Source organism: Patagioenas fasciata, chromosome 1, assembly GCF_037038585.1.
Source record: "Patagioenas fasciata isolate bPatFas1 chromosome 1, bPatFas1.hap1, whole genome shotgun sequence".
Lineage (NCBI taxonomy): Eukaryota > Metazoa > Chordata > Aves > Columbiformes > Columbidae > Patagioenas > Patagioenas fasciata.
In genome coordinates this window covers 96,901,692-96,914,184 of record NC_092520.1, presented here as the reverse complement: position 1 = coordinate 96,914,184, position 12,493 = coordinate 96,901,692, and the positions used below count along the sequence as shown (strand labels likewise).

General features: G+C 41.1%; 1 protein-coding gene across 3 annotated transcripts; it reads right to left on the bottom strand.

Annotated features, from left to right (window-relative positions):
* Positions 1-3,275: 3,275 nt before the first annotated feature.
* Positions 3,276-12,291, bottom strand: NDUFV3 (NADH:ubiquinone oxidoreductase subunit V3). Of its 3 annotated transcripts, XM_065861044.2 has the most exons (4): positions 12,186-12,291; positions 11,813-11,909; positions 7,482-8,444; positions 3,276-3,541 (listed from the first exon to the last, which is right to left on the bottom strand). In XM_065861044.2, the coding sequence occupies exons 1-4, from the start codon at positions 12,231-12,233 to the stop codon at positions 3,375-3,377; spliced, it is 1,275 nt and encodes a 424-aa protein (XP_065717116.1). In that variant the 5' UTR covers positions 12,234-12,291; the 3' UTR covers positions 3,276-3,374. The 3 variants fall into 3 exon arrangements, with proteins under 3 accessions (XP_065717116.1, XP_065717134.1, XP_065717125.1); XM_065861062.2 differs by lacking the exon at positions 7,482-8,444; XM_065861053.2 differs by lacking the exons at positions 11,813-11,909; positions 12,186-12,291 and adding an exon at positions 8,643-8,788.
* Between the last annotated feature and the right edge of the window lie 202 nt (positions 12,292-12,493).

Here is a 12,493-nt window from a genome sequence, read left to right as displayed (position 1 = left end):
CCGCAAAATCTCACCAAAGCACTTTATGAGCTGTGGGATTCTGATCAGCATAAAGCTGACAAGTCCTGCTCTTCTATTATCTTCAGCAGACTTGGACAGCCTAGTGACTGTTCTCAGCTCATGTTCTCATTACTGCGAGCAGCTGAAGGAAAAACAGCACATCACCTCAAGACAGTCTTAAAACTTACAATTTTTCATCATGTTAAGAGCAGACTCTACATAATTGTACAAGTAGCTTAGGTGGTGGCAGCTCTTGTGGTGGGAGAAAAGATGAAGGGCAGATTTTTATGGCTTATGAGTTTACAGGAAACCAAAGTGAGGTGCATTGAATGTGTTTTGATTGTTGAAAGTTGGGGATATACTGTGGAAGATCTGTAAGTTCACTCAGTTAAAAGTCTCATTACCCAAATTTAAAATAGATCTTGAAGACAGCTGTATACATTGCAGTGTTTGTCATGACTGGATGCCAGAGGAAGCACCAGGAGGACCAAAAAAACCTTGACCTTGTAATAACTAATATGATCACCAGAAACTCTGCTTGCATTACTACTGCTGGACCTTGGATAAGTGGGTTTTCAACTGCTGTCCAGAACCTTCTGGGCTAGTAAGTCCCTTCTGAAGGATCTAAGTGGAAGGAAATTATGAAAAGTAATTTTATTATCAGTTTGCTGCACCAAAAAAAAAAAAAAAAAAAAAAAAAAAGGAAAAAAAATCAAAGGACCCGAAGTTTGAAAACCACTCCCTTTGAAAGTAGTTGCTTCATCTTTTTAATGAGAATTAGTGAATTCCACTTTTCAGATTTTCATGCACTCCCATAGTCACACCCTATTTACACACTGAAAACCTCAGTTCTTAAGTGCTGGTTCTGAAGAGCTGGTTTTCACAAAAACTAAGCTGAGACTTAATTTCCATCCCATTTGAGGTTTTCCAGGAATTATGTTACTATCTTCTTTAAAACAAGGTCCCTGAGTGTATCTGACGAGTGCCTAGCACAGCAAGACAAAGATACTAATGTTACAAAATTTGAGCATATTGTATCACATCCTGCTTGAAATTTAAATGCTAGCATATGACTCAAACACAATAATAGCTGATCATAGCCAAGTACAAAAAAAATGAATCCTTTTTCACTGAAGTCCAGGAAAACCCAATAGTGGGAAAAAGTCTTGGTGCCCTTCCTCGCATTATCCGCCCTTCCCGGAGCAGGCTGGTTCACTGAACAGAACAAATGTGAGACGTACCATATGTACCAGAAGAATTACAAAGTTATTTCACTTCCAGCTTGATTTTAGAGGTGCAAAGATCACCGGAAGACACTGAGACAGGATAACACAAATAAGGGTATTCACCATTAATTTTTTGCTGTAATAGTGAAACAAGGGTAGCAAAATACCTACCCCAAATACAGATTAGGATCTCCTTTGCTTGAAATGCAGCTAAGGAGAGCGTAGGAGTAGACTGAAAGCAAGACATGCTTCTGTTTCAACCCACTCCTCCTTCCCTGATTAACTCAGTGTTTACAACACCAACCCTCCTTAGAAATAAAAAGGGCACTACTTTAACAAGTCTTAACTCCAAACAGCTAACAGCCACAGCTACTGTGGGCAGATTTAGTACATACATAAACATACGAATGGACTCCCTCTATCTTTTACTGTTTAGATTCTATCTGACAATTTGCAGCCTCCTTCCGTAATCACAAGACAAATGGTAACAATCACAGTTCAGCATCAATGCAGATCTATGCTACAGGGTTCAGATTACCAAAAGGAGTCTCAGTTAATAACAAAACACAGCAGCTTTACTGGGGCCCTCCAGTGGGCTCTTAATAAAGGAAGACCCTTTTCCTCATTCTTTCATGTTTTTAATGTTAACAGCAAATTTATTTCCCTTTTACAAGTCCAGTGTACGTGGTACCACTGGTGTCTCAAAGTGACTTTCTGCTTTTTATTCCTAAGCATGTGGATTTATACATTTGCTGATTTTTAAGTTTCATAGTTAAGAGTCAGTAATATGCTTTTTAGTTTTTACAGGATAATAAAATTGCTTGCCAGAGGTCTCTGACTTAAAATTCTACACAGCAGATTGATGTAGGCCTCTTGATCCTTCCTACCACATTTTTGCCAAGTTAGAGTATAAAATATCTGTTCTGCTAATTGCACCCAGGGATTTGCATCCAATACCCAGATAGACTCCTAAAGCCAACTCTGTTTTCCCTTTGATCTTGCATATTCTGTTGCTTGAAAGAATACAGACAGGTGATGGAAAATGCTGGAGCTATTGCAAGTACAACTGCTCAAAGACCAATTAACTCCAAAAACCCCAAAATGAACAAGAAGCCAAAATGGAACTAAACCCCCAACAGCTGGTGATCATCAAGGCAGTTTTCCCAGAGGGCAGAAGACTGTTACTAATAGGATGGAAATACAGAATTTACTGAGACCAACTGTGACTGCTGATAACATACATTGAGAAATGCCTCACTTCTCACATTTTTTGAAGAGCAAGACTGAAGCTGGACAGCAATCTTTACTTTTACTGTGGAGGGAAAAAAAAAAAAAGTGGGAACTGAAACATAGTCCCACTGAACAATTAGTACCAGGAGCTGATTTTACCATAATGCTATTTTCATCACATTTAAAAATTACATGCAAATGATTCTACCCATAGAAATACACACTTTCTCAGAGTTAAATCAATGTTATATAGCTCATTAGGAACTGCCCACTGAGATTCTCTTAAAGTTACTTCAATTACTGCAGAACCTGGATGCTAGAACCCCCAACAGAAAATTAAATAAAGTTGTATGTTCTCCCTTTACAACAGCAGAGATTTTGAGATGTTTCAAACACATTAACATAAACTTACATTCCTCTACTAACACAAAACATACACTCTTTCCACAGGAGAAAAATACTTCTTAGGCTGTTTCCAGCCAATGATTTTAACTTCAAATCCAGAGTATACATAACCTCTTCAGAGCTGGGAACATGTTCCTGTGCAAGGAGAACAGTCTGCTGCATTACAATGGTAACAATACCTATTAAAATCATGCCACACATAGAACAGGCACATGCACAAGGGCCATTATAGTCTTTGACATGGTACTGAAAGAATGCTCAGTTTCAAATTTTGGAGACACTTTTTTACACCAAAAAATATATACTGAGAAGCAGAAAAGCTGCTTTTACTCAATGCTGATTATTTTGCATCTCCTTCATAAAGGTCAAGAAGTAAGGGACTCCAAGAATAAGAAGTGTTCAAAAGCACCAACATAAGTTATCATGCATTTATTTATTATCTGATTTATAATACATTGCTAAAATAGAACAATTTATCATTCTGCCTGGGCATTTGTTTTAAATGTGGTTCTTTCAGTGCCTTGGTGATGGTCTTCCAGAAGATGGCTGAGGCTGTCTGAATTTTGAAAGACCCACAACAGAATCAGCAAAGGTATAAATGTTATATTCGTGATGCTGAAGGTTCTTGTAGGTAGAATTATCGAATTCTTCCGGAGCAGGCTCAGCAGCTGCTGGGGTCTCTGTAAAAACAAACAGTAACTGGTGACTATAAGGATGCCACACCAGAGGACAATATTCTTAATTACCGAGTCAGCCTTCATATATTGCTAGATCCCTCATCCAGCCAACGTTAACAAAAAAAAAAAAAAAAAAAAAAAAAAAAAAGCAGCTATAATACAAGGTTAGGTTTACTAAGTTCTACTGGTACCTTGTCTGGTCCTAAAGCAGCACATTAGTATGCAGTAGGGGAACAGGAATCAGTACAAGTCATCTAATGTATCACAGGTTTTAAAATCCAAACTACCACCTAATGCTGGGGGTGGCTAGGGCAGAACATTTCATTTGTATTTTGAAGACATATTCCTGTCTTTTTCACAGTTGCCTTGGTTTTCACTGCAGCCAGAACAGTAGGTGACATTCTTAGCAAGCCAGGAGAGGCAAAGAAGCAGTACAAATGATATATCTTCATGTCAGACCATGATATACAGCTATTAGAACTACTTTACAAATTGTTTTTTTCCATGGGGAGAACTGATGGAATTATTGAGATATCCACAGTTTAATTTCAAATGTGGTTATACTCAACAGTAATATATCAAGAGCCTTGATGCAAATTTCCTTTCTTCTAAATATAATCTGAACTTTGTATCAGCTCTTCTTACTGAAAGAATAACCTAATAAAATTATTCAGAACTCCTTATTCCACTTTAAAGCCAACATTAATTCGTACACTTTTAGAATATTATGCAAATTCGGGCAGTACCATTTACATAAAAGGCTCCTGCTACAGGCTGATTTTACAACCAAGGAAATTGCAAGAAATAAAAACTTTACTCCCAATATTAATTTATTATCATATACCCGGAGTTTTAATAATAAGACAGACATAAGCATAATCTGGTGAAAAGCTTCATAATATAAATGCATATGCAGTGTTTTAGGTTAGATTGTATTAAGCTTATTTTTGCAATACAACTGTCTACAATAAAAATACAAGAACTCAAGCAACTGAACACCAGAATTTCCCTTTATTATGACAATTATTGCAATGTAATGTTATCAGTTCAAGAGCATGTATCCACAACGTTTAGCAAGACTTGCTTATAAAGCACAATGCATTAAGCCGTGGTTTCAGCAAAACAGCACACACAGCCTATGAAAGGAAATATCCCTGTGCCTACTGCTCAGTTCCCACTGAGACAGTGCAGAGGAAATAACACTACAGATATAAATGCCAGATGATGCGGTCTTTGCTGCAAATAGCCCAAAGAACAGGCAAGCGTAGGCAAGTGTACATTCAACCTGCAAGAGACAGTTGTTCTGAATTAAGAGACAGATGCTCAGGAAGAAAAGCAGATGGCATCTCATTTTTCCTGCCCGAATACACTGTACTTGACTTCTCAAAGGAAAAAATTTATCCCCGAGTTCATCCTCCCCATACTTCAGCCCTCATCTATGCTTTCTCTCTTAAAGAACAAGGATTTCACAGGATGCTCTTCCTAAATGAATCAGAGGTATATATCTGAGTTACCGTGCTAATATTTTGCTATTTACTTAGCAGTTATAGTTAGCAGTTTTTGCTGACTGCTTAGCATGCCTTCTCCACAAAGCGGATGACATCACCTTAACATCCAGGTTTGTAATGGGAAAAATCACTTTTACATCTTCAGTGCACCTGCTGCAGTTTGCAGATGAACAACAGAACACAGCAACAAGACAGAAATACAGGTTACAGAAGGTATCATTAACTGTGAACATTAAACATGGAAAAGTAGTAGCTGCTCTCAAGGCCTCAAAAGAAAGAGAGAACAAAATGCACCTGGACATAACAGTGATGCCCTTGAACATGGTGCAGCCAAGCTTGACTCTGCTACCCCCTGGCACACAAAGACATTTCACCAGCAGTAAAAGGGTGTGAACTTGCCTGTACTAACCCCCACCTTTCCTACAGCCACTGCAGCAGAGTCCTCTAGCACATACCCTACAACAGCTTTCCCACTGTCATAGCCTTAACCACCTTCCCAGAATCACAGAAGCTCAACAGCAGAAGTGCCATTTTCAGCTAAGCCAGGTCCTACCCACAAGGGGTTTGCTGGTGTGGTTATGATGGTGATGGGTCCGAGGCACAGTGGTATTATTACCCCATCAATACAGATCTGCAGGAAAAGTTTGTGTCGTGGGCTTAACTTTATCCTGAGTAGAGGAGGCTACTTCATAGATCTTCAGTGTGTCATAATCCTTACCTTGAATCAGCACATTTTAAGACCAACTCATCCCTCTCATACTTCAAGTTAACTGAACTCATTTTTTGAGTCTTCCTATCATCTTCAATGTGGAAAAAAAGTAATACTTAGGCATCTAGAGCTCCACTGTGGGTGAATGGAGAGAAAAGCATCATCTATCAATAAATAAAGATAGCCTTTTTTTTTTTTTTTTCCTAAAGCAAGCTTCTGCTGATGACTATTAAGGAGGAACAAGCAAATCAAAATGTCACTTACAAACAGTGCTGCATGTTAGCATTTCAGTTGCAGTCAGGTAAGAAGGTAACCTTAGCCACCAACTCTTAAAGCAGATCAAATTATGATCCAACTAACCCCTTAAAACAGAAGGCAGTACTGTATCCTGGAAACCAATGTGCAAAAGCAATTAGGTGTCACTCAACCTGGTTAGACACTTCACAGAATGGTTGAGGTGAGAAGACACCTCTGGAGGTCATCTGGTTGAACCCCAAATACTCAAGCAGTGTCAAATATAGCAGGCTTCCCACGATCGTGTCCACACAGCTTCTGAATGTTTCCATGGATGGAGACTCCACCACCTCTCCAGGCAACCTTTGCCAAATCTCCATCACTCTCATAGTAAAGTGTTTCTCGATGTTCAGGAAAAACCCTGCGTTTCAGTTTGTACCCACTGCCTCTTGTCCTGTCACTGGGTACCACTGGAAAGAGTCTTATCTCTGTTGTCTTGGAACTCTCCCTTCAGGTATTTACATACATTGATGATATTTCCCGGAGCCTTCTCTTCTCTGGACTGAAAAGGCCGAGTTCTCTTAGACTTTCCTCACAGGAAAGATATTCCAGTCCCTTCATCATCTTTGCGGCCCTTTACTCAACCCTCTCCAGTAGCTTCATGTCTCTCTTGTACTGGGGAGCCCAGAACTGAACACAGCACTCCAGATGCATCTCATCAGGGAAGAAACATCTCCCTCAGCCTGCTTGAAACACTCCTAGTGCAGCCCAGGATACCACTGGTGGTCTTTGCCACAAGGGGACATTGCTGGTTCATGTTCAACTTGCTGTTCACCTGGACCCCCAGGGCCTTTCCTGCAAGGATATCACCTGAAGGATGATATCCAAGCAGCTTTATGATTATGCCGCTTTTACTTTCAAACAGGCAAGTTCTTGAATTCAAAGCAGCAACCAGAAGTGGGGCCTTAAGGATGGTATGCTGCCTAAGTTGAAAGGCAAGAATGGTAAGCCACCACAGATGAGGACAGAGGGGCATTTGCTATTGAAATATACAGAATGAGATCAGTAGGGAAGTTAACAGGACTGGTAGTAAATAAGAGTACATTAGATATGGAAGTGTAGCTGGAGAGATGATTATATGAAGCACAATGCAATTTTCCTAAAACATATCACTGTTTCCTCTCCAACTCAGTATAAAAACTGGGTTATAAGGTCAACTCTGTGCTACTTCAACATGACTCACAGCCTATCAATCTCAGAATCAATACCCGTTTCTGATTCCTTTCACAGCATAACTGGAACCTGAGCGTTACTGAGCGCTTATAACAATTAAGTAAGGAACAAGAATTTATGTTCCAGAAAATGACTGCTACGCAGTCAGCTTCAGTATAAACATCAGAGAATCATGAACAGAAAATATTTGGAAACCCTTTAAAAAAGTTAAACCCTAGCCCAGATGAATCAATACAGTTCAAACAATTTAAAGTTGTACCCTCTATTGTGCTTCCTTCTCCAGTCTGGACTCCTGCTTCCTGAATGGTCTCCTCCTTTGCTGTTGTGCCCGTCACCAACATTGTGCTTGGAGAAGTCTCTTCTTCTAGTTTATGAGCAGATACTACTTCTGATTCCTGTGCCTTCTTCACCTTTTTTTCTTCTCCTCTGGATACGAGTTTTTGGTTTTTGTCTTTCTGAGTCACTGATGAAGCTTTCAGCTGAATAGCTGCTACTTGGGTTCCAACGGACGTTTTATCCAAATAATCAGATTTATGAGTGACACTGCTCAGGTCCTGGCTTTCAACCACGTCTGGTTCTAAGACCAGCTTCTGCTGACTTGCCTTTTTTGGTGTTGATTTTACTTTGGGGTCTCTTGCTTCGGATTTTGACATTTCACGGCTGACTGCTGTTTTAGGAAACGTGACCTGCTTCGTAGGAGACACATCAGTTTCTGTTTTGCGCAGCTTCTTCTTAGTTACATATTCTTTGCGGGATTTCTGGGACAAGTTCTCTTTTGCTACCATAGATACCTTTACTGCTATGTTTTCAGAAAAGATGGAATCTCGCCTAGGAAACTCAACTTTGGTTTTAATGGCAAATTCTGAACCATCATTTTCTTCCTCAGAATCTGAGCTAGAATCTGAATCTGAGCTAGAAGAAGATGAAGTTTCTTCCTCAACTAACTCTTTCCTCAGGCCTCCTTCTGTTGCAGCTGTAGTGAGATTTTCCTCCTTGACAGAAGAAACAACTACTCGCTGAGGAAATGCAACCACAGTTTTTCTTGACATGAACATCCTCATGTCTTCAGCAGAAGGTTTTGAAGCTTCCTTGAGGTTAGGACTAGATATGCTCTCACCTTTGTCTGCAGATGCTAAGAGAGAGCTAGAAGACAACATTTTAGGAAATTCAGCTGGTGCCTTGATGGCTAGCAGCTTGGTGCGTCCCTGTGGTCCCACTACATCTAGGAAACGGCATAAAGAGGATTATCATCATTATATCCAACACTGCTGTTAGTTAGTGATCTTAGTCATAAAATTTAACTTTCTGAGATAATATGGTACAAAAAGCAAACTGAAAGAAGTTATTATACTAAATACAGGCATTGTGAAACAAAGTTTTAAGACATTTTAAGAAACTGGAGTTCTAGTTAGCACTTAACAGTTTTCGCTGCTGCAATCCTGAAACTCATGAGATAATGCCTTTTGCTCCTTGCTTGGCCAGCCTCCTTGCAAAAGTTGTTTTTCTCTGCGCTTCAATTCTGCATCACTGAAAATGGTTTACAGACATCTTCCTATCTCAGATGAACATTAAGATAGCTTGTTAGCCGAGCTCTTCAAATATGCTGCAACAAAGATAATATTTGTCTATGAACAAGCCAGCAAAGCAGAAGACACAGTAAACAGACATAGCAATAGCCAGCCTCTTGCATTAGTTATCTCTAAAGCAGCAGAAAGGGAGGACTCCTAAGAGACAAAGTAGCAGAATAAGAGATACCTCAGGCCATACATGAAAAGTATGTGTCCATGTGACCTACCAACTGAACTGTCTAACACAGTTTAACATTATCTTATCTCCTCCAGTCTTCACTGTCTCCACTTCCTGTTTTTGGTTTGAGACCTCTTTGCAAAAAAAATGTTAGAAGATCTCTTAATGCTTCATGTTAGCCTGCCTTTATTTCTTCTCCCCTCATGGATACTTTCATTACGCTAAATTCTTCAGACAAGGAGCGAAGAGAAAGCAGCAACCTTCAGGTTCTTTCAGAAAGCACCAAATACCCCTTGGATGTTTGTGCCAATGGTATCTTCAAGAAGCTGATCAACAGTGAATGCTGTTGTGGTTACAGAAAACAGGAGGACAAGGAGGACTGGAAGCACATTAAGAAGATACATTCCCACAGAAATTTGCTACAGCAAAGCCAACTCCATTATGAGTTGCACTACTTCCAACCAGCAGTGTAATTCAACAATTTCCACTCTACTGTGCAGATTTATCTGCACAGTTTGGAAACCCAGATCTACTTTACAAGAACATAAATTAGCTGCAGTTTTCCCCCTTGATAATATTTTATGGAAATACTTTGTATGATCCAAGGAGTTACTATAATTAGTTATGAATAGAAGTAAGTCTTTAGCAATGTCCAAATGAAAACATCACAGAAGAGGTAGATACATAAAAAGCAAAGTATTTAAGAAAAAAATTCAGAATTTTTAACATAAGTACAAATTTAAAAAATATCAGTTCAGTATACAGATAATGCTTTCGAATAATTTCTGACACATACTTCTCTCTGCCAGAAGGTGCGGTGTGGGGAGGGAGAGCAGGGGGAAGCGGAAGAATGAGCAGCCACCTTCGAAAGAAGCCTGACTCCCTGCACAGACTGACACAGCCAAACAGCAGCCTATAGAAACTAGCCTGTGAGGAAACCTCACTCAGGGTTGAAAAGTTCTTCAAAGAAGTGTACAGGAAGGTCAAACTAACACAAGAATGACCAAAGGGATTACAGACAAGTGAAAGCTGAGCTAATGTTGAAGAAGTATTAATGCTAGGACATCATAAGAAACCAAGAAGGCAGGTAACATCCAACTTGACCATTTACAGTACGTGTTACTGGAAAAATACTTTAAACAGTCATATTTGAATATGTGAAAAGGTATGTGTTTCAGCTTTTAATCATAAAGCCTAATACAAGTAGTACAAACACTTTAATTACGGTTCTTCAAACTTTGTACCACTTAATCTGTATTTGCATCATTTTGCCAAAAAGAACAACACATCCAAATCAGTAACAAGAGTATTATTGCCAGATGCATTTTCACTGATGCTTGTAACATCAGTACCATTATTTGAACATGTTTAAAACATGTCTGTGCTCCAAAAGGTAGCATGCAGAAATTACATGTCTATTCCCCATCATTGACTTGATAGGTAAAATGACCTTCTTATCAAAGCAAAAAAAATTTGCACACCCTGTTCCAGCTAAAATCTGAAAAAGACAGCTGCATCCTATATACCTTACCTAACCTTAACCATTTACAAGGGAAGCAGCTGGCTGAAAGAGGTGGCCTATAAAGTCTCCTGACACCTTCTGAAATCAGAGCTGCAGGACAATGAATCCAGAAAATGATGCTGAAGTACATCTCAAACACACTTAAAATAGTGCGTAAAAAAAATAATTAAAAGTGATTTGCTGTTCAATCAAGCTTACAGAAAAGGCTTTCTTAAAGGAACAACAAGCTTTTAATTGTCTTGGCATTTAAGAAGCTAACATTAGAAGCCGGAACTACTCCTTCAGTGATCTTTTCCACAGTGTCAACAAGTCTGATCGCTCCTACACATGGTCCCATGGAGCTTTGCTGCTTAAGCATCTGTATCTCTAATCCACGATGGGAATCCTACTCAGTGAATGAGTGAGGCCCCTTTTACAAACAGCATTTTGCACAAAATATCCCCTGTATTCATGTTTTGACTTTGGTCAGGGCCAGAATCAGTTCAAATACTTCCAAATGTCAAATGCACTGCAGCATTTAAACCCAGGTCCATGTACCACCTTGTTTCCAAACCTACAGGGCATTATAACTAAATTTAACACAGCAGGGCTGTGGTAGTTTTTTGCAGTTTCTCAACACTGTTGTGGGGAGTAGATATTCAGATCTTGCAAGTCTTTCTTTCTACAAAATTGGATGTTTTTTGACCCTCATAATCCAAACATTTCAAAAGGTAAGGGGGAACATCTGAAGTTCAAAACCAGATTTTGCACCTCATTAAAAACAGTAACATGCTACAATAATTTACATCAAATTTCAGGCAACTTACAAAGCTGCTTTATATTAAGACAAATGTAATGATAGCTCTCCTTAAGCCTGGTCAAGCACCACACCAACTAATACTCAGGTGAAGGTAAACCGGAAAGAAGCATCAACCCTGTAGCATAGCCTACGAATATAAACTACAAAGACCCATTCCTACCAAATCTTAGAGTTTTTTTCTTACTACACAGTAGGTTTGAACAGAAATCTCTGTCTACATGATGACCTTCCACTTTCTTGGCTTGCATACCGGCTGTTTAGAGACGTGGCCTTGAGTATTCCTAAGGTCTTCTTGCCTACTTAAAAACAACAGAAGAGACCTTAACTGCAGATGGGCACTCCCTAGTCTGACGGGCAGATAAACTTCCACGGTCTGGGCATCACCACTGGGCACAGAAACCTCCAGAGGCTGTAGGGGAGGATGCTAAGCTACCTTGCTGCCTGGGCACCAGAAAAGGGGGCCGTCCTCACTGAAACACCCGTTAAAATTTATTTACACCCCACGACGAAACAAACGTCTTACTCGTTGCCGGCGGCGCCGTCCCGGAGCCCACGGGTCTGGTGCAGAGCGCGGCCGACGGAGCCGGCCCTCGCAGACCCCGGACTTCCAGTCGCAACACCTGCAAGGCACCATGTAATAAAAAGTGAACAGAACGGGACAAAAGTGACATGGGGAACCCCAAGGGGAATCCATGCCCGCCCCCCATCCCTCTGAGGAGCAGACGGCGCATGCGCACTTCCACCCCCGGACCCGTTGCGCAGGTGCCCTCCGGCGAGGCGGCGGGCACCTGCGCAACGGGCCCGGGTGGAAAGGAGGTGACCGGTGCCCTCGAGAGGAGCTGAGCAACCGCGCGGAGGAGACGTGCGGCCCAGAGGAGCTCCTGCCAGCCCCTTACCTTGCGGGTGGCCGCCCGGCCGCAGCCAACCACCGAGGAAGCCGCCATCTTAACGTGAGCCCGAGGCGGTGCTGCGCGGAGATGGGGGTGGCTCCGGGACCTCCCGGTGGGTGGGGCCTAAGCGGCGAGGCTCCTCCCCTTTCAGGAAGCGGGGGCAGGTGTGTGTGTTTCGGGCACTCGTGTGAGCCAGCGGTGTGCCCAGGTGGCCGAGGGGGCCAACAGCATCCTGGCTTGTGTCAGGAGTAGTGTGGCCAGCAGGACTAGGGCAGCGATCGTCACCCTGTACTCAGCACTGGTGAGGCTGCACC